Source organism: Sinohyriopsis cumingii, unplaced genomic scaffold (genome assembly GCF_028554795.1).
Source record: "Sinohyriopsis cumingii isolate HCF-2022 unplaced genomic scaffold, ASM2855479v2 utg002115l, whole genome shotgun sequence".
Classification (NCBI taxonomy): domain Eukaryota; kingdom Metazoa; phylum Mollusca; class Bivalvia; order Unionida; family Unionidae; genus Sinohyriopsis; species Sinohyriopsis cumingii.
Genome location: NW_028316133.1, coordinates 316,574 through 339,859, shown reverse-complemented (window position 1 = coordinate 339,859; position 23,286 = coordinate 316,574). Strand labels below are relative to the sequence as shown.

Genomic DNA, 23,286 nt, shown 5'->3' with positions numbered 1-23,286 from the left:
ATAATGATTGGTCTCTAACCACAGCTGAGAACAAAAGTTATTCTTACAATAGTATTTTGATATAAATCAAGTTAATAAATAACGGCTTAAAAAGAGGTATTTTAAGAAATACTTGTCTTAAATACTGCAGTTTAAAAAAATAATTATACATTAAGAGACCAAAGTGGCCTGAGTACTCTTTTACATGTTGGCATCTGTCTAACAAGCCTAAAGCAAGAATAGTTAGCCCCCCAAAATATGGGTCAGCAGAATGCTTGCTGCTGCAAATGTTATGAAAACAATTGTTTATTAAGTGTTTCAAAGTTTATCTAACACACACACACACACACACACACACACACACACACAAACATGCACCACACACACACACCCCACGCACACATACATATATATCATATATGTATTTTCTTTAACTATATAATATGATACATATTTGGCGATGCATCATCATCATTTGTCAGTTACAGGAAAACCATTGTACTACGATACTTTACATCAAATTTGGTTAAATTCTCCTCAGCAGTTGTTTTAAGTTAAGGTCTGATAGCAGATTGGCATCATTTTTACATAAATCCAATCTATTGGTACATAAATTAAATCCATTCTATTGGTATATAAATTAAATCCATTCTATTGGTACATAAATTACATCCATTCTATTGGTATATAAATTAAATGAAATTACATTATTGGTATATAAGTTAAATTACATTATTGGCACATAAATTAAATTACATTATTCGTGCATAAATAAATAACATTATTGGCACATACCTTGAATTTCATTATTGGTACATAAATTACATTATTCGTACATAAATTTAATTACATGAATGGTACATAAATTAAAATAAATTACATAATTGTACATAAATTAAATCCATTCTTGCTACGATACTTTCTGTCAGAATCTGTCAAATCATGCAGCTGCAGGAAAATACAACATATACTTATAATAAATATAAAAATCTAATAAACATATATCAAGAAATATTGTGAATTCTGTTTAGAATGTTATACAGTGAATTCAATGTAATTTCTATAAGCACGTGGTTGTTTAATAAATGCATAAAATATATTCAAATAACTCAGATCACAGCAGAAAAATGTATCGACTAAATAGATTAAATTTCTGAGTCATTTAACAGGCAAGAATTTGAACGTCCGCCAAAATATTAGGTGGTGGAGGAGGCAGATTTAAAGCCAGGGAAGTGATTAATGTGTCAGTTTATATATATATATATATATATATATATATATATATATATATATATATATATATATATATATATATATATATATATATATATATATATATATATATATATATATATATATAATGTTATTTACTTGAAAAATGACTCATTATTTATCTTAAGATCTGAATCAGAATCAATCTTATTGTTGTGTTCTGCTTTTCATTAGGTGTATTTATTTATTCCAATTATTATTCACTGGAATCACAAAGTGCTTATCAGTAATATTCTTGGATTGGAACATTAAATTGGAATTATAGTGAATTCAGACAAGGACATTTTGGATTATATTATTGTGATACATCAAAAGACTTTTAGCACATCGCCACACTCCAGGCGGCTAGCACATTAGTACGTTCGAGACTACATGGACATCAACACATTCAATATTAGAACTTCTTTGGAATACTATTGCAATTCAATCATACATTTGGACTTGTAATAGAACTTTTAGGACTATTTGGCATTTAATTCACAATACTGTAAGTTATTTTTAAATATTCACTTTGTATTCTAAGAAAATAAATTATTTGTTGAATTTTACAAAACTTGTTGGTTTTTGCTCTTTTCTTTTACTTAGTTTAGTACTATAGAGTCATAAGGGAAGATAATGAAAAGAAACATACAAGACTATTTAAATAGAAATGGAATTATGTCCATCACAAGTTAAAATAATAATAATAATAATAATAATAATAATAATAATAATAATAATAATAATTCAAATAGTATATATTAGGTTGGCAATAAAGATTTAAAAAAATATGACAGAAAAATGGAAATAAAGTTTTAGATATCACTTCATGCCCCCGTGTTGAAGAGTACCTTCTATTAACCTGGGAATTAAATATTTCCTGGTATATGTCTGAGTTCCTGCAGAATAAAGTACTTCTTCAATGGACACTCAGGTAAATATGCAACATAAAAGTTGGTACATGTAAAAAAAGTTTGCATACACAAAAGAACAAGAATACATGCAAATATTTACAGAATGGAAATTACGCCAAAAGGTACTTTCTAAAAAAATTAAAAGAAGCAACAATAAACCCCATTTTTTTCTTTTATTGACATGTGTGTCCATCACGTTTTTCAGACATTGTGATATACAAGCGAGGAAAACAAAATACTGACAAAAGTACCAATGATTTTTTTAAGTGTTTTCCATTATCGGTAAGGATGTAAGTATTTGATGGTGAATTGGCATTTGCATAATCTGAAAGCCCCTCACTGTGTGTGTGTGTTGGATTTTAACGTAGCTTTAACAATTTTTCAGTCATATCGCTACAATGTCTGCAGTGTGGCATTTTATAGTGATGTCCAGCACTGGGGCATCATGCCGCAGACATGTAGCATGATGTTCCACCCAGTCACATTATCATGACACCAGGCCATCCAGTCCTAACACTAACCTCTTAATGCAGAGCTTAGCGAAGCAGTTGTTAGTATCATTGTTGTTGTTGCAATGACAATATCTGATGGATTGGCATCATTTTAAAGATTCTGAAACTCTTCTAGCCTGGATGCTTTCCGTCAAATTGTGTTCTGTGATTTTGGAGAAGAGATTGTTCAAATGCTTTTCTATATTTAGTAACAGTGGTCGTATTTTATGCCAGATCTATCACTGTCATTTAAGTTTTTTCTAAATCTATTTTTAGTAATGGTGGCTACATGTAATGGAGTAGATGCATCATTTGTATAAACAAGAGCCCCTTGAAGGGAGAGATGCTCTACTGACTGAAAAGAATTTCCAAGAATTCAAAATGAAACTATTAAGAGGGCAAAGTTATTGTAATAGGTTTTTCCATCATTTTTTGGGGAGAGGCTGGACTTTAAACAAAACAAAGGTTCATTAGGTCACATATTTGACTTTCGGAATTGTTTCATTACTTACTGTGCATAATGCTCATATTCTAAAGAATAAAAATTTCCTTGAAATCAATACCAACAAATCTAAGTCATGTATCATTATCAAAATGATAGGAAGAATGCTCTAAAATGACATACTGGGACTACATTCATGGGTACTGACTGGGAAGTAACAATTGTGATCTTAGTCCATATTCGATATCACACTGGTGCCATTTCTATTTACTGCCAATTCGATATCATAAGAAGTCTATTCGTGAAAGTATAATGTCGATGTGACAAGCCATTCAGGAGACGTATTCATAACAATGTTGTCAAGATGGCGATTGTGGCAGTCACATTAGAAGTAGGATCGGCACCAGTTTTATTGACGACCAGCTAGACATCATAAGAAGTCCTTCAATGAAAACCCCTATGCTGATATGTCCACACATTCAGGAGAAATAGTGATAAAAAGATCTTGATTGCAACTGTGGCATACATGGTGAGTGTCTGAATGTCAGCACTAGGACCTGCTAGACAGCATAAGAAGTTGTTTATCAACAAAATTCTCTTAACTGTCTGGAAAAAAAATCCCAAAATTCCAGTTAAGTATATTATCAGTACATAAAACATGGGCAATAAATATCCCAGTAAGAGTTCCCTGAAGGGACTGATACTCTCTAGCCAATAAATATCCCAGCAAGAGTTCCTTGAAGGAACTGATACTCTCTAGGCAATACATATCCTAGCAAGGGTTCCTTGAAGGGACTGATACTCTCTAAGCAATACATATCCCAGCAAGAGTTCATTGAAAGGACTGATACTCTCTAAGCAATGCATATCCCAGCAAGAGTTCCTTGAAGGGACTGATACTCTCTAGGCAAAAAATATCCCAGCAAGAGTTCCTTGAAGGAACTGAATCTCTCTAGGCAATACATATCCCAGCAAGAGTTCATTGAAGGGACTGATACTCTCTAGGCAATATATATCCCAGCAAGGGTTCCTTGAAGGAATTGATACTCTCCAGGCAATACATATCCCAGCAAGTTCCTTGAACTAACTGATACTCTCAAGGCAATACATATCCCAGCAAGGGTTCCTTGAAGGGACTGATACTCTCTAGGCAATACATATCCCAGCAAGAGTTCATTGAAAGGACTGATACTCTCTAGGCAATACATATCACAGCAAGAGTTCCTAGAAGGAACTGATACCCTCTAGGCAATACATATCCCAGCAAGAGTTCCTTGAAGGGACTGATACTCTCTAAGCAAAACATATCCCAGCAAGAGTTCATTGAAGGGACTGATACTCTCTAGGCAATACATATCCCAGCAAGAGTTCCTTGAAGGGACTGATACTCTTTAGGCAATAAATATCCCAGCAAGAGTTCCTTGAAGGAACTGAATCTCTCTAGGCAATACATATCCCAGCAAGAGTTCATTGAAGGGACTGATACTCTCAAGGCAATACATATCCCAGCAAGGGTTCCTTGAAGGGACTGATACTCTCTAGGCAATACATATCCCAGCAAGAGTTCATTGAAAGGACTGATACTCTCTAGGCAATACATATCACAGCAAGAGTTCCTAGAAGGAACTGATACTCTCTAGGCAATACATATCCCAGCAAGAGTTCCTTGAAGGAACTGATACTCTCTAGGCAATACATATCCCAGCAAGAGTTCCTTGAAGGGACTGATACTCTTTAGGCAATAAATATCCCAGCAAGAGTTCCTTGAAGGAACTGAATCTCTCTAGGCAATACATATCCCAGCAAGAGTTCATTGAAGGGACTGATACTCTCTAGGCAATACATGTCCCAGCAAGAGTTCATTGAAGGGACTGATACTCTCTAGGCAATACATATCCCAGCAAGGGTTCCTTGAAAGGATTGATACTCTCCAGGCAATACATATCCCAGCAAGTTCCTTTAAGGAACTGATACTCTCCAGGCAATACATATCCCAGCAAGGGTTCCTTGAAGGGACTGATACTCTCTAGGCAATACATATCCCAGCAAGAGTTCACTGAAAGGACTGATACTCTCTAGGCAATACATATCACAGCAAGAGTTCCTTGAAGGGACTGATACTCTCTAGGCAATACATATCCCAGCAAGAGTTCCTTGAAGGGACTGATACTCTCTAGGCATCCTTTTTCTCCGTTTGATATTCTTAAGTGATAAGAATTTTCTAATTAGTTGCTGTAGTGGACATACTGGTTGTCAACTTGGCACCGTTTTCATTCACTTCTGATATTGTTCAGCGATAACAAGATTTTTGAATTAGCTGTTGTGGTAGACATATTGGATGTCAGCTTGGGCCCATTTTATTGAGGACAAAGAAGACATCATTTGAAATCCCTTGGATAAAACCCAATGTCATAATGATCACTCATTCAGGGGGAGTAGTGATAACAAGATTTGTACGACAGTCGCTGTGACAGCCATAATGGATTATGAAATGCACCATTTTCAATTCAGGACCAACTTATTATCATAATAAGCCTACAGGTGAGAACCCATGTTGATAGAACCATTACTTCGGAGAGGAGTAGGGATAACAGTATTTTCAAGATATGACTTTCCATTCAGGAGTTGCAATGACAAGATTTTCAAGATGTCTGCTGTGGCAGCCATAGTGGACATCAAATTGGAACCATTTTAAGACCAACTAGACATTGTAAAAATTCTGCTGAAAACCCCATATCAGTATGACCTTCTGTTCAAGTTGAGTTATGATAAGATTATTTTTTTTTACTGGAGGTTAGATTAGTACCATTTTTATTTAGGTCCAGCAAGACATCATGAGAAGTCTTCTAGTGAAAAACCCATGTTGACAAGACCATTCATTCTGGATGAATAGCGATAAGAAGATTTTTAAGATGGCTGCTGTGGTGGCCATATTGGACTCAGATTTGCAGTTCAGCACAATTTTCATTTAGAACCAATGAGATATCATAAGAAGTCTTTTGGTGAAAACCTCATTTTGATATGGCTATCCATTCAGGAACAGTAGTGATAACGAACTTTTCAAGATTGCCTCCATTGTAGCCATTCTGGATGTCAGATCTGAACCATTTTCATTTAGGGCCAACTAGGCATCATGGCAAGATTTACGGTGAAAATCCCCACGTCCATGTGCCTTTCCATTCAAGATGAGTAACATGATTTTCAAAATGGTGGCCACACAGAACATCAAATCAAAATAAGTCTCATTTAGGACCAACCAGACATCATAAGAAGTATTTTAGTGAAAACCAAATGTTGATATGACCATCCATGTAGGAAGAATAACAATAATAGGATTTTCAAGATTGGACGTCAGATCGGCACCCTTTTTAACTTATGACGAACTAAACAACATAAGAAGACTTAGTAAAACTCCAAGCTGATATCGCCATCCATTCTGGAGGAGTGGCAATAAGATTTTTCAAGATGACTTACTATGGTGGCCATATTGGTTATTATGTTGGTTCCATCTACATTTAGGACCAACCAGACATCATAAAAAAGTCTTTCAGTGAAGTGGGGGAGTAGCAATCAAAAGATTAGAGATTTCTTTTGGTAGATTTGTATTGACACAAGTGAAAATCACGGGGGGAAAAAAGAACCATGGAAACCACATCTTAATTGGATTTGATTGTCTTTTATTTTAACATGTAATCAATCTGTGTTTTACAGATTATTACACACAATTTACATGAGACAAAATCATTGCAATAACATCTGGATAGATATCTACGTGACATAAGAACTTAAAATAATCATCTACATACAAATGGCACATCAAAATCTGGGTTTCCATGGTAACCAATGCAATGACAACAACATAGAGCTTTATATATATATATATATATATAAATTTTTACACAACCATATTTTGCTGTTTAGTTTCTTAAAACACTGAATACTTTCTTTATATCTGCAATGATATCAATACTTCATTCAAAAATATCTTCATAAAATATAAATTCATATTATTTTATTTCAAGAAAATGCTGAAGTAAAGCCAAACAGCTCTGTTATTTGCTATGAATATGAATATATGCTGGACTAAATGAATACTGCCACCAACTGAACAAACTCTCTACCAGAAAATTCAAAAGGCAAGTTAGTGTTATAGAAATTGCAAGCAAATGCTGAATAGTGGTCCCTCTCCCAAGAGTACCCTCTCAAGACAGGCTACCCCTTTTATAAGGCCACCATTCCTGACACCAAAATATATATATTTTAACCACTGTAACCCTCTCATGAGAATCATGAGAAGCCATCCTTTTACTGCAAAAGAAGTGACCTTTTAAGAGGGTGGGGAACCAATGAATTTAATTATTTTTTGTTTAAAAAGAAGGCAGATAATAGGTGGCACATTTGCCAGAAATGTCTTCATGTAACAAAAATACAGTACTTAACCAAGTGGACTAACAGGTGGACCATGGTAACACTAAATGTCCATACCACATTCTTTGTAAACTATCCATATAAATTGGAAAGTACTATGCGTATCTTGACTGTCTACTTTCCATGGACAGTTTCCATCCGTGACTTCTGGAAATTATTTCAAATTTTTTATTTCTTAATAAATTAAGTTTGAAAGATTCATTTTTACTAAAAAGAATTTCAAAACTATTCTAGCTCATTAATATTCAAACATTTTCACTGATTTCCCTAATTTTTTTTAATTTAAATTTTTAAATCAATGACAGACACTGATATTGCTAACAAATAAATCTGAAATTCTAAGACAAACGCATCTCTTCTCCACATTGTTTTAACTACATCACTTACAATTTATATTCAAAAGTTTTAAACTGTATTATATTAGTATGGTAGAATTTACAACAGGTTACTTTTAATACTGTAAACACAGCGATTATAATAGCAATAAAATATAACTTCCTGGTATTCTTTCTGTATTTTGTACGAGTTAAAGAATTAAACTGCAAAATTTATGTACTTAACTTTTACGCAAAGACTAGATACACAAAAGTCAGCAATATGAGACTATGTATTACCTGGTATGTGTTTGAAAGAAAATCCATGATGCTATTCAAATGTTTCTATGACAGAATGTTATGCCATTGTTTTTGCTGGAAATGTACACCTATATATAAATAATTCTAACAATCTAGGAATGTTTCCACATTCTTCAATAATGCTGATTACATGAAAATTAGCATGTGACAAAATATAGCACTTTACCTTCCAAACACAAGAAGAACAAAATGTATCTTCAAAGTTTCACAAAGAATGAGCTAAATACAAGTTCAGATAAATTCAAACTGTACAACATGTAATTTTTAAGTCACCTAGATACAAGTTGGGATAAATTCAAAATGTACAACGTGCAATTTTTAACAAATACTTCATGCACCGTGCAAATTGAATGCAAAGTCAAAGAACTAAAAACAATTTTGCATTATTTAAACTGGAGGAAACAAGTTTTGACTTCCATTTCCGGGCTTATCAACCAGACTTCACAGTACTGGCAAAATCAATCTGATTTCAAAGTTAAGTTTTCACTTAACAGTACCTAATTCTTGAATTTTTTTCAAAAACATTTCACAGTTAATTTCAGATTTACCAAAAGGTGCATCAGGAATGCGCATTTTGTACCCTTTTTAAATAACAGATTGAGAAAAGATTGAAAAATGGATTTAAAATTGATGGATACCTGTCCTTTTACACCAGACAAAATAATGTCATCAATTACTGATCACAGACACCAAACCATCAAGAAAATTAATGTTTTTGTTTCTGCCATTTTGTTCCCCAGCTATAATTGAAGAAAAAAATAATAAAAAATAAATCATTTTATCAAAACCTACTTATTTTTTTTATTAATCATAATTATGCACAATTGTAGTCACAAGACTTTGGTAGTGCTAGTCATGTGACAAGTCATCTGAAGATTTGAAGAAACTACTAATTATATTGTAGGAATACTTCATTTATTGCCATGAAATAACAGCGCAACATGTCATTTAGTGCCATGGGATGATATCAGTGTTACATGTCATTTAGTGTTATGAGATGATATCAGTGTTACATGTCATTTAGTGCCATGAGATGATATCAGTGTTACATGTCATTTAGTACCATGAGATGATATCAGTGTTACATGTCATTTAGTGCCATGAGATGATATCAGTATTACATGTCATTTACTGCCATGGTATGATATCAGTGTTACATGTAATTTAGTGCCATGAGCTGACATCAGTGCAATTTAGAAGAAAAGATAACAATGTATGGAGAAAAATCTCTCATGACACTGAAGGGAATCTCCCTGAATGTAGATCTTAGTTGCATATTTGTGTGTGTCATTAGCAATTCACAAAGAACTATTATCAAATTAAAAACTCTATCCAAATTATTTAATCACTAGTTGTTATGGAGCTGTGATGGTTCAATGGATAGTGACCTGTTCCAGTGATTAGAAGAGTGTCGGTTTACAAAGGCTAACAGGCTGCCTAGGATGTTTGCATGATACAGTTTTTCATGTAACATGCAAAATTTGATGCCTAAAGATGAGAAGAGCTTTAAGGGAAATAACTCATTAAGGGAAATAACCCATTAAGGGAAGTAGCCCAAACACCTTTCTTAGCTGTAACCAAGGCTTTATACTTTGAACAAGAGAAAAAAATGTCAACTCTAACATTTGAAATACAGATGCCACATCATATTACATTAATTTTTGTCATAACTTTTTTGTTTTTTGTTTGCAAATATAATCATATAAAAACAACAACAATTTTCTTTTACATTCCAGATCTAGCACAAATGTTTGGGATAGAGATGTAATCTAAAAACTGCAATACATGCATAGAAAACAAACAATAAAAACAAAATACTCAAATTTCTATAAATGTATGGCAACAAACATGGCTTCTGGTATATTTTTCTTCTGGCAAAAACCTTTCTGATGAAGACAACAGAACTGTATGCAAAAAAAACCATGACAAAAAATCTAGTAGCTAAAACTATGACACCTTAATAATCACAAAAATTTACACTATCTACTATATTCAAATCACAAAATATTAAGAAATCAATAACACGGGATTTATCACAACAAAAGTTAATTTTGCACAAATTATAATTCAGTTGAATTGTTTGATTATTTTTGGCAGCAGAATATTTTTTTGCAACACGCAATGACAATTGTCAAGCTCTTGAATAAAATGTGTAAATATATTAACTGGGACAAAATTTATCCTATATATATGCAAGTCCGAGCTCCTTTTAAAAAAAATGTCTGCAAATGAAAACAAAATTATTCAATGCATCTTCAGAGCATAAAGGAACACATGAATGTCAGTCTGACTCTTTGGTGCCAGAGTCATTGCACTACTGGTAATAAGATGGGTTTGAAAATGGGTCGATTTAGCTGCTGACGCATGGACTGTGGGTTTGCAGAAGGCCAGCTAGTACAGACAACCATGGGAACATGGGACTAGTAAAGATTGCAATAGTTATTTTTTATTTGATTGGGAGGGCTAGTTGATTTTCTGCAGTGATAGTTGACTTTCATGTGAGATGGACCTGTTGTCCAATGGAAACTTCTGAAAAACCTCTGAATCAGACAATAACCCGAAATGGCAATCATTAAAAGAATCTGGCAGCCAGCTCAAATTCAAATCCCAAACACAAAGAAAAAACTTGAATATGAAAATGGTTTAATATTTTCATTCTTCTTCATCAAGCTACTACAGTCATTCTACTTTGTGAAATACAGTAGAATGTTGGTACCAGCCACTCAAATACCTAACACAGTTTGAAGGACATTCTCTCATGCCTGTGACCTCAGAAATGGAGCAACAACTTTAACCAAACAGCTACATCTGCAGCACTTAAAACTTTGTAAATATTTTGACAATATTTCAAAATTTTATTTGTGAAAAATGTAAAATAAAGCCATTACATGAGGAAGCCCACGTGGCTACTTGAATTCAACATGTGCTAAATCCAGACCCATCATCTGGCAGCCCCTGGTCCCTCCTTTTCTTGCATCTGCCTTTTATTTAGCTTGAAATTCAGTCACTTTAACATCAAGTTTCATCATAAAATCTTAATCCTGACCTTAATCAAGGGCATGGAGAGATGTCGATGCACAAAGACATACATAAATGCCAAACTGATCATCATACTGAATGTCAGCAAAGGTTTGACAATTAGCAATTGGTTCGAGTCCATATTAACAAACAATCCAGATAATGGACATCAGAATAACTGGCATTCTATGGTATAAAAAAAGATTTAACTATTCATTTTAAAAATACCTCATCTCTCAGAGAAAGCCAAATGGTGGGGAATGTGTGATAGGCAACTGGCCATGTCATAATGTTCCAACATACATGTTTAATTCTTTGAATTAAGTCAAAAAATATAATTCTGAGTGAATGGCTTGGTCTCCATGTTAATCATTCATTCTTCACCATTCAAATCAATCAAGGTTACTGAGACTGATTTACACAAACTGTTCACCAGGTGGCGCTCTTGCTTCTTTTGAAACAGTAATTCCACCACCAAATGAAATTTGTCAAGTTATGGCACTTATGTATACTTATGTTTTTATTTCATTTTTCAAATGTTACAATGGAAAATAACAATATCTGAAGCAATAAGGCAGCAACTCCAGTATTGTTATTCTCACGTTTTAAATCTTTATTCTTTAAACCAAAATGTAATTCAAAAAATAAAAAAAAATGAAATGACAGTCAAAACTGACATAGACACACAAACAAAATAGTCTGTGCAGGCATTAGTATTGTACAGCACTGGTGAGCAGTTTACCCTTTACAATAAAAAGTTAGTTCAACATAGCCAAGCATGAAAAATGCATGCATATCACAATAGCTATTTCTGAAGTGTGCAGCTCCCTTATTTACATTCCAATAAAATGGTCTTACAAGCACAGCAATGAATTTTATTTAGTGCCAAGGCAACTGGAGAGAACTGCCTTGCCAAAGGACACGCTAAAGAAGCCAACATTGGTTAATCTAATGTAGGATATCAATCAAAACCCTTTTTGATCCCAAGTCCATCATGCTAATTACTAAGCTGTTGCAGGCTGTTGCCTCCAACATGCAGTAGATCACATTAAGTCTGTTCTACATACATAAGCCTGCAGGGAGTGAATAAAATGAAAGGTCAAAATGCCATGTCACTCTGGCTGAACTAAAACTGTGCTTTATAATTTACAGAAGCACGGTTATCTGCATGTTTTAAACAAGATAACATGTATATTAATGGATCTATCAATCCGATTTGATATTCAAACAGATATTCAAACAGAGCAAAATAAACAATCCTAATTAGGTATGACATTACACATGGGTAACAGCATGTATGATATAAGAATATAGATATATAAAAACAAAATTATTAATACTGACTGTGTGTGAATGTACAAGCATTGTCCACTTTCCATTAGCAGATACCGGATTTCCCCATGTATAACATACAGACAAATGCCAACAGCACTGAACAACATGATACGGATCTATATGTCATGTTTCAGTAATCATCTAAAAATGTCTTCCTCAGTTTGAGATTTTTTAAATGTTCTTATTGCTTGGTTGGAAAGCATGAATCATTCCGAGAACATTTACCAGGCATCACGGCCTAAAATAAGGTCATAATATTCCAAATTCTTACGAAAAAGATTCTTGCCGTATCTCGGTGGAAATTCAGAGGATCTTTATCCCAGTAGAAACTGAGGTTTATCCTCAAATCTGAGAAATTACAAAAACATTTTTAAATAATAAAAATGTGTTGATGCATTCAATTTTAAAATTAAAACATGATTTTGCATTTTTTTCACTATCTTAACCTTGGACAAAAATAAGGTACTGACTGAAGTATAATGTAAAATCTCAATTTCCGGGAGAATTTTTTTAAAAAACAATTCATGAAACCAAGAGCAAATTCTGTACTGTTCACCAGAAATCATCGGAATAACAGTGCAGACTCTGATTTTCTGATGCATTATGTACCATAAATACTCGCTTACAAGGCGAGTCCAACTGCAAATAATGCAAACCTTGATCTTCCACTGCATAATGCACGGGAAGATCAAAGTCTATGTTGTTTGTTCAACTCTTTACTTCTAACAAACTGTATAGACCCAGATCTGCAGATGGACTTGACTTAACCAGCAAGTAAGGACAGCAATGGAGTTGTTTCCAGTTGGGCACATATCACTGGCATGAATCAGAAAATAGAGTATATACACCAAGAAAACTACAGTAAAACATGACTTCTCAGCCTGAATGCACAATTCAACTCTAAAACTGATATCTTACAATAAATAAACTATCTGAAATACATGAGATTTTACAATACATACAAAAACATGTGCCTATTAAATACAAAAATTGTAATGTAACACTTTACAAATACTGTACAAGACTTCTGACAAAATAATTTTGAACTTTTGTTTGCAATCAAAATTAAGTTGTTTCATGAATATGTGGGTTCTGGTCTAATTAACGTAACATCTGAAATGGAAAATAAGAATTTCTTTAACAGTTCAATGTGAAACCAATAGCACACATAATGTGAAAACAATAGCACACCTAATGTGAAAACAACAGCACACACAATTTTAGACAATGCTAAGCCTAGTACCATGTATTTATTTCAACAGACTTTAATGATCTGCATGGGGCCAGCATATTCAAGCAAGTCAAGGAGACAAGACATATGCAAAGCTGATAGGAAGGAACCCTTATGGGGCAGCTCTACAAGGAACCCTCTTGGGACATCTCTATAAGGAACCCTTTTGGGGCAGCTCTATCCATTCATTAAATTTTAATATATCTAAATCAACAAAAAATTAATGGCATACTAATTTATAAAATTTTGTGCAATATTATACAGGCAAGAAATTTTCCAAGCAAATAACAATCCCAATGTACACATGTTGCTATGCTGACATTTAACACAAGTGTCAAGTCTAGTCCTAAGGTCAGAGCCCCATGAATCAAAGTCTTTCCTTTCCTTGATTGTTGTAGCAGATGTTGATACAAAGCACAATGGGTAGGGTTGTATCACTCTTACAGAACTGGGTTTATGAGAGTGGGATGGTTGTACATTGTCCTTTAGGAGTCTTCTGACGAAAGCTATACTTTAACGCTGGAAAAACATGCACTGTACACACGACTGTTTGCATGTGTCCAAAAATTCCTTTATGTGCTTAACTGATATACAATTTATGTGAATGGTAATTAATCCTAAAATAATATTAATCCAATGATGCATACCCATGGGTTTTTTAATGCACAAATTACTGACTTTACTAGTTTTTGACACATTTAATTCCACTGTGTTTCTCTGATTAACCAAATTTGCATCCGAAAGTAAAATATGTTTAACTTTTATCAAGACAAGTGTTGGTTTATAAAAATCTGATTACAGCAACAAAAAATTTAGTTTAGCAGATACACAACTGAGAATGTTGGTGGACTTACTTCAATGACTAAATAGCCGGTTAGAATATGAATGTTGAAATTGTTTTGATAAGGAAGTCACTCACAATAACTGGCTAATTAGTGATTTCTTTTAATTTATATATAAATAAGATATTGTCACGTGCCTTCTTAATCTAATTTTGGCTACTGGATTGTAGTAAAACCACCGTATGAATAGCTGTTTATGGTTGCAATGTGACTAGAAACAAAAATGGTGGTGCTTGATATAACCTTAAAAATAAAAGCAGCCAAATTAATTATCTTTTAATTATTATATCTACTGGTAAATAAAACACTAATTAATGGTTTATTTAATGGTAACAGTATGTAGATGATTAATTTCTTAAATGATTAGTCTAATTCAAGTTGAAACCAACTACAGTCATGGTGTAGTAATATCATGCACCTAAGAAAAATATTGATTCTTGAAAATTATTCCCATGATTTTGAGTAAAAGGTCGAAGTGACTCAAAAAACCCAACTGAGAATCCTGTTTTATGCTTGGTCTGCTGTGTGCAAACATTTGTCAGAGTACTCAACTATGAACCCCTTCACTCAAAACTTTTTCCCTCTTGCACTGGTAAATATTTATACACATCCAAATGTGTACAAACACTATATTCTTAATTATCAAAAACAGAGTTAATGAATATTTATAAATTATCTTTCACAAAGTCTTACATTATGGAACATAAAAGTAATGGATATTTATACATTGTCTGTCAGAATTATGTAATTGTTGCATGCTAACTACGTACAACCAATGCCACAAAATCAAACACAGACAAATAATCAGATTCATCGTATAAGTATTTGAGAGAATGAAAATACTTAAATTATGCTGAGCCATTTGACTACATAGATAGAATGACTGAGGAACAAACAGAATAAAAATAGATTTGCTGATTTGGCAGTAAAATATGTTTCAAAAGAACAACAGTAATTTGTACTGTTACAAAAGAGCTGCCTGACATGGATTTCACCAATATATAATTTTCTAAAACTAAACCAAGGCTAAATACCAGAAAACAGATGAAGTCTGATTAAAGTTTAAACATCCAAATGTTTTTAATTTTGACTCTAATTCTACGACATATTAGTAAAACTGAATTCAGAATACGCTAAAATGTGTCTAGACATAAGAGCTGCCCCAAAAGGTTGATCACATCGCAGAAAATGGACTACACATAGACTCATTACATAATCAATCTTAATCAGAGCATTCACTATCGAGTCTCACATGATTCACAATGCTGACTCATCTAAATTATTATATACAATGATTGTCAACAAATTTCTTTGGTATCAAGCTGTATTGAATTATCCATGCTGGTATTAATGAGAAAAAACTAATGGTGGCCATATAACCTATTTGGTTTCTCATGATAGGATGACCTTGACCTTTGACACCTACAAGTTACAGAAGAATGAGAAGCATAACATATTTGATTTATCTCATATATATTTTCAAAGACCAAAATACATGTATTCATAAGAAATATTTCATTATTTTGATAAGCTACAATTACAAATAGTAGAAGAGAATTTTCGGGGGGGGGGGGGAGGCCTGGGAATTATTTTAAAAAATTCAGACTCTCAAACAGCTTGAAAAAAATATTTTTGCTCTTATTTATAATGAGAAATATTTAAAATTAACCCTTATTATATCCATATATTTGTTGAAAAAATTAGTTATTTTAAGGTGCAAGAAAAATATATCCCCATTCAAAAGAAAATCCCAACTCCCCTCCCCCAATTAAAAGGTCAGTCCCTAATAAAATATTATCTTTGCAATTTACTAATGTAACCTTTTATTACATATCTGTACATTCCTGAAAAATAGAAATCATAGTCTCTTTGCACATCTCTGTTTTAACTTCCACCCCCAAGTCTGCACCTTTCTTGGGCATGTCCCTGGTGGTATGGATTGCCCCTACGGAAAACTGTCAGTTGTGTATGTGCATTCAACATTTTTATCTGAAGAAAGTATTTAGTTAGTCATTGGGTGTGGATCCCAATAGTTTCCAGCTATGACTTAGGGTCCAAATCCATTGGAAGATAAAGATGGACCCCAGGGCATATGTCATTAGTAGAGTTATGCCATGTGATATGTACATACAATTGGACAGAGTGTATCCCAATATTCTGTGCATCTTTGAAAGTAAGGGGCCAATGGTACTACTAGACTGTCTTCTAATCTTTTACACTGGAAATGAATTATAATAAGATCATCTGAACTTAATGCTCCTGTTATTATTAATTCATGTTTAAATTGAACAACAATATATTTCCTTTCTAAAATCCAACATCAGTTAAGTTGAAATGAATTCAATATAAAAGAAAAGACCATGGGGTCAAAGGTCAATGTCACCTATCAAAAAGGTCATTAGTCACCATCAGTCCAAAAGTACAGACATTCTGACAAATCATATGAAAAACAAGACAGACAATTCGTTTTGGAATTAGCAAAAACATCAATTAGTACATGATCTCATTAACAACTGCTAAAACAATAAAGCAATGAAATAAAAAAAATATACATTTTTTTTTTAATCCAATGCCAACTAAAAACAGGATCTGACTGTTTGACTGTTTTTCAATGAAAGAAACAAGACAAATGAAACTGAAAATTCTAATAAGTGGACATGGTTTACTTGACATTTCTCAGGTTTTCTTTAAAGACATGAATGGAACCCCTCAATTTATGTCACCAAAGGTTACTTGAATGACAAAATTAAGGTGATAACAGAACTGAAGACCATTCAACAGTATTAACATTTTTGTTCTCATTTTGACTCAAGCGGTTCATCTCTTCTCAAACAATTTTTCAAACAAAAGAAGCTAAAAATTATCAGTTTACTTCTAATTATTTTGATATCGAAAAACATAATTAAACAGATAATAAATTAAAAATATAGCAACTTAATTTTTTCATGGGCTTAAGGAAGTTCACTTAAGTAAAATAAATGTATACTGCACACTGATGTGATCTTTACATTCTATGTCAATATGACATAGCTTTTATCAATGTGTATTGCAGCAAAGAGAGAAACTGGCTGTAAAATAATGTTGCAACTTTGATCTTTTAAAAAAAAATATCAATAAAGAAAACTTATTATGCAATTTTATTAATCGCAATAACAATCCCATGAAAGAAAATGATAAAATAGATGAAAAGTTTTGAAGACTATGGGAAATCTTCAGCAACTTATGACCTGCTGTAGACTGGTCATGCAGATTTTTTTAATGTATAAAACTGGGTCAAGCTAAAACCAAAATTTTCAACATCAACAATTCGAGACACTCTTCCATATCAATTAACACTTACTTGAGGACAATTAAACACCAACAGTTAATGAAAGATCATCATTAATATAAATTCATAAATACTTCCTTGCACATTTCTCTATACCAGTAACACATCTGCTCCTTTGTAATTCGTATTCAACTATGAACATCATAGACTAAGATCTGCCATTACATAGCAACTTCTAATCTCTCGGCATATGACCCATGCCACGAACTGTTGCCTGGTAATACTGACTGCAGAGTAACAAAGATAACAAACTGGAAGCAAAAACTGGCAAGGTAAAAACTACATGTAACAGATTAAAATAAAGCGTATATAGTATCTTCGAGCTTTTCTAACTCAAAAAGTTCCATCTATACTCGCTTATAAGTTTTGTCCATCCTCAAACAACACAGATTCTGATGCACAGGCAGATCAGGGTCTATTTGTTTCTTCTGCTGATCACTCCTAACTGCATATGACATTAGGGGCCATCCATTTAGTATGTATGTATGTTTGTTTCTTTTTTTAACCCAAATGCATACGCTTGTGTATGGGGGGGGGTGAGTCTTCTCATAATGTATGTATGCATAGGAAATGTGTGCGTGTGAAACCTCGATAATAATTTGTCTAATATGTAACCTGTTTGGCTGGGTTCAGTCGGCATTTGAATTTTCGCAGACACTAGACAAACGTTTTAAAGTTAGGCAGCCTATTTCTTTGATGCAGCCAGACATTCAACATCGGTGGACTATCTGTTATATTAAACATGTTAATATTATTAATCCTTGATCGTTTCTGCATTGATTAAATATAGGCCAATCTATAGAATTTGGGGTGGGTGGGTGGGTGCATCAAGCGTATGCACGCAGGTGGGGTGTATGTAAAAAAGTATGCATGTGTACAGGGAGGGGAGGAGTCAAGTTTGCCAGATTTCTGCGTATGTACTAAATGGATGGCCCCTTAGGCTAACACACAACGACATCGATCTTACAACATTCATCCAGAATGATCTAAATTTGTTTATTGTAAAAGTATGATTTGGTATGCTTCGTTTTTCACTAGTTACCTGCTTTGCCAACAGTCACAGTGCCATCAAAAGAGTGCCATAAATCGATGCCTCGTTTTTGTTTCATTCCCCCCCCCCCAAGTCCTGATTTGGATTTCCAGTGCATGATAATTAAAGCTTAAGTCAGTCAGGTTATCCAGGTATAAATGCAGATCTGCCAGCATATTACCTAACTCAGCAGACCTAGGACTTCAATGTTCACAATAGGTATCTATTAGAGAAACTCAGCAATGGGTATATATTAGAGAAACTCAGCAGACCTAGGTCTTCAATGTTCACAATAGGTATCTATTAGAGAAACTCAGCAGACCTAGGTCTTCAATGTTCACAATAGGTATCTATTAGAGAAACTCAGCAATGGGTATATATTAGAGAAACTCAGCAGACCTAGGTCTTCAATGTTCACAATGGGTATCTATTAGAGAAACTCAGCAGACCTAGGTCTTCAATGTTCACAACAGGTATCTATTACAGAAAGTTCCAATGCAAAATATGTCTGTGTAATTTTTCATGTTTTCTTACACCTTTCATACCTTTGTAACGATCTGATCTAAATGAGCCAACCATATTTAAACTATGTCAATTTTTTATATCTGTCTGGTGACAACAGTTCCATACGACTATACAAGCGGCTTAAAAAGGCCAGCTGGGAGACTGAAAAAATGTGTCCTTCTTGTCCAGGTGTACTTATAAATCTGCCTTCTAAATTATACATAACAAAGTCAGAAGGCATTGAAAATAAAGGTCTGAAATAAACAGTGCTCTCTTGTGACAATTGACAAATGGCCTGACCCAGCTTTCATGAAGCACTCAAACTTGAGTGTACAACCAGACTCCTCTGTCCTAAGTACTATGTTTTTAAAATTGTTATTAAATAAATGTGTTTATTTAGCTGGCAATCTGTACCTAAATATTGAAATCATTTTAAACTTCTTCTTTTTTTCCATTTCTGGAATGAACACAAGAAAGCAAGAAAACATTTAGTTATGTGAATTTGGGCCGGTAAAATTTCATAAAGAATTGTGTGGGAGAATTATGAGAATGTCCCATAGGAACAGGTGTCTTTCAGACAGGTTTCCTTTAAGACAAGTTGTACTGCAAGTGAACCTTTCAAATGAAATATGCAAAGCATTTTCATTCTACAATTTCCTTGAAATTTACGATATATCTTCCCTCAAATAACAATAACAGGAAAAAATGAAAATAATAAAAACTCATAGCAGATAATCATTTCTACAATATGTGGCCAAACAGAAAAGACTTACTTGAAATAAAACATGGCAACTATGAAGATGAAAAAATGAAAAATATGAAACCATTCACAGTTCAATATATCGATAGTCCACTACAACAGAAATGTAATAAAACTGAGACATGAAATAACTCTCATATGTCAACATCTGTCAATCAATGCTGATTATCTTACAATACATTTGGCGATAAATTCAAAATGTCCTGCAAAACAGGACAAGTCCTCTCAATGTCCATCTTTTGTTTACTCCACAAAATCTAAAGATTTGTTGCAAAACTTGCATCAGAATGAGACGAATTGTGCAATGCTTCTGTAGATTGCTTATTCACAACCACAGATCCATTTTCTGCTGCCATGTGAGGTGAAGGAGCACTCTCCATATGGGAGTCACCATTAGTCAGTTTAGCAACCTTTGACCTTGATGGCACATCTTCATCACCAGACAAATCGCTCACTCGTTTTCCTGGTTCAATATTTTTTCCAGGAAGCTTTGAAATTTTGGATTTTCCTCCAACAATGGAGCCAAAAGGTGAATCTTCATCTTCTTCTTTTTCCAAATTTTGTGTCCTGAGTGGAGAGAATCCACCATCTTGAATGTGTCTTTTACCTGCAGAGGTTTGCAAATGATTACTAGAACAACCACATTTGAGTGGGTACTGGGTGGATTTCTTTCCCATTATTGTCTCCTCTACGACTTGGCACAACTCATTTTCATTTCTCACAACCCACTTATTTGGCCCTACAGAAATTATTTCCAGTTCCTTACCATCAAACACATAAAGCACATGTTTCTCATATGGAATTTTTGACTGTTTTGCTTCCTCCTTCTTTTCTTTGTTTTGTACCACTGCTGTAGCCTCTTTTTCCATCTTCAGTTTTTCCTGGGATTTATTAGCCTGTGGAGGACTGACCACTTGACCATTCTGCTGCATCACTTCCTTATCTTTCACTTTCAAATTCTTTCCCAACTGGACTTCCTTTTGGCTTGACAGATCAAGTGGGGTGGAGGTTACTGGGCTCTGACTCAAAGATGGATTACCTTTGATGGGAGATGACTGGGGCATGTGCCAACTGGACCCAATGACAGAGATCCCCTGGGTAGAAGGTGAAGTGCTGACAGGAAATCGGGGAACAGCTGCCATTGTAACTGAAGCCTGTGCTGTGACACCAGTCCCAAGACCACGGTCTGGAAGGCTATAGTCGTAAAGTACAGAGCCATATTTATCAAAGCTGCCTGGTACTGGGCTCACTGTGGTGGAATTGTAGCTTGCATATTTTGGGGACATGTTATGATGGTCTCCACGCTGTTCTTTACGAGACTTGCCCCCTGAATTGCTCCGTCCAGCCTTTGGAATGGATAGTGCCTTCCCTACATTGGGCGAGGATCCAGTAGGAGTCAAGGAACCTGTGTCACTGTGAGCTGATGAGGATCGAGATGAGGTGTGACTGGCTTCTGGGGACAGACTTGTCACTTTTCTCTCAATTCCAGCCTGTGAGCCCAGAAATGATGGGCTATTTTGTTGTGCTTCTGTATACTTGGGATGGACTTCAGAGACGCTAGGAGATACAGATGGGATTTCTAAATAGTTGGATTTATCTTTATCTACAATGTCTTTGGTTCCATTTTTGTCAGTCTCATTCTGATTTAGAGCATTTGTCTGAGCTGTGATGAGCTGTGAAATTACTGTCTGCAATGTTGGCCTTGACACTTCTGTCTTGGCTCCTGATGAGGGACTCAAACTCCCTTCAACATTAGCATTCCATGCCTTTGAATTCTTCTCTCCATGTGTTTTAGGACTAACTGATTTATTTAAAGCTGCTGCTGGCTCAACACAATTTCCTGTAACCTCTTGAATTTTACTCTCATTTTCTTTTGTCTCATGGATTTTAACACTCTGCTCCTGTTTTGTCTCAGCAACAGTCCCCAGTGAGATCTGCCCCAGGATTTGACTATGATTTGGAACCTGGATTATTGGCTGGCTGGTAGAGTTACTTCCCCCTGTGAAAGAGATCTGGGGGTGCTGATGGGGGACCATTGTGGGTGAGTCCTGTGCTGCCGCTTGAGAAAGCTGACTTAGCATTATTTGCTTCATCATCATCTCGCTGTCTAACTGCATGTCGTCAATACCCTGAAAGTAAATAAAATTCATAACATATCACAATGTGTTGGACCTTCCCCAATTGTTCATTTCATATGACAGTGGAATGATATGATAGAATGTGTTTGATCTTCCCCAAGTGTTCATTTCATATGACAGAGGGATAACATATCAGAATGTGTTTGACCTTCCCCAAGTGTTCATTTCATTGGACAGTGGGATAACATATCAGAATGTGTTTGACCTTCCCGAAGTGTTCATTTCATTGGACAGTGGAATAACATATCAGAATGTGTTTAACCTTCCCCAAGTGTTCATTTCATTGGACAGTGGAATAACATATTAGGTGTTATATCTTCCCAAGTGTTCATTTCATATGATAGTGGAATAATATAATATGAGATGGTGATCTTCTGCAAGTGTTCATTTCATATGACAAAGGAATAATTTTTATATTTTGCTTGCTTAGGTCAGCAAAAGATTGCAAATAATTTAACAATTTCAAATCTTTCATAATACAAAAATGGAACCTGAATGATTCTGTTATCACAATTAAAAAAAGATAACCAACATGTAGCAATCTGTCATAATCAGACATATCAACTTTGTACTTATTTATCTGTGGTGATATGACACTGCACATGTGTGTGTATTCATGCAAGTTGATTAATACTTGGTAAATAAAGCAAGTAAATTATATAAAATACAACACAGCTTTACGTGATGTCACATTAAGGACATTTTCTGGATGCTGAGCATGCATGTGTGCAAAAGTATTTGCATACAATATCCAGCAATATGAAGGCAGGCTTTGAATTAAGGTTCTAAGTTTTAAATAATTTTGAAACAAAAAATTAAATAAAATAAACTCCTTTAAAGGCACCATTTTAAAATTACATGAAGTTAGTTATGCAAAATAAGGTGATAATGCATGAGAAAAAAATAAAACCTATCCTCCTTCAGATGCTTAAAATTAAGATCAGTCTTTCCAGCAAATGT

The 23,286-nt window shown here is 34.2% G+C and overlaps 1 protein-coding gene across 3 annotated transcripts in view; it reads right to left on the bottom strand.

Annotated features, from left to right (window-relative positions):
* Positions 1-6,733: 6,733 nt before the first annotated feature.
* LOC149771129 (uncharacterized) overlaps positions 6,734-23,286 on the bottom strand; it is a 143,865-nt gene continuing 127,312 nt past the window's right edge. For all 3 annotated transcript variants that reach the window (XM_089948836.1, XM_089948838.1, XM_089948837.1), the window contains one exon: positions 6,734-22,317. In XM_089948836.1, the coding sequence (XP_089804962.1) occupies positions 20,446-22,317 (1,872 nt within the window). In that variant the 3' untranslated portion in view covers positions 6,734-20,445. The remainder of the gene's footprint in view (positions 22,318-23,286) is intronic.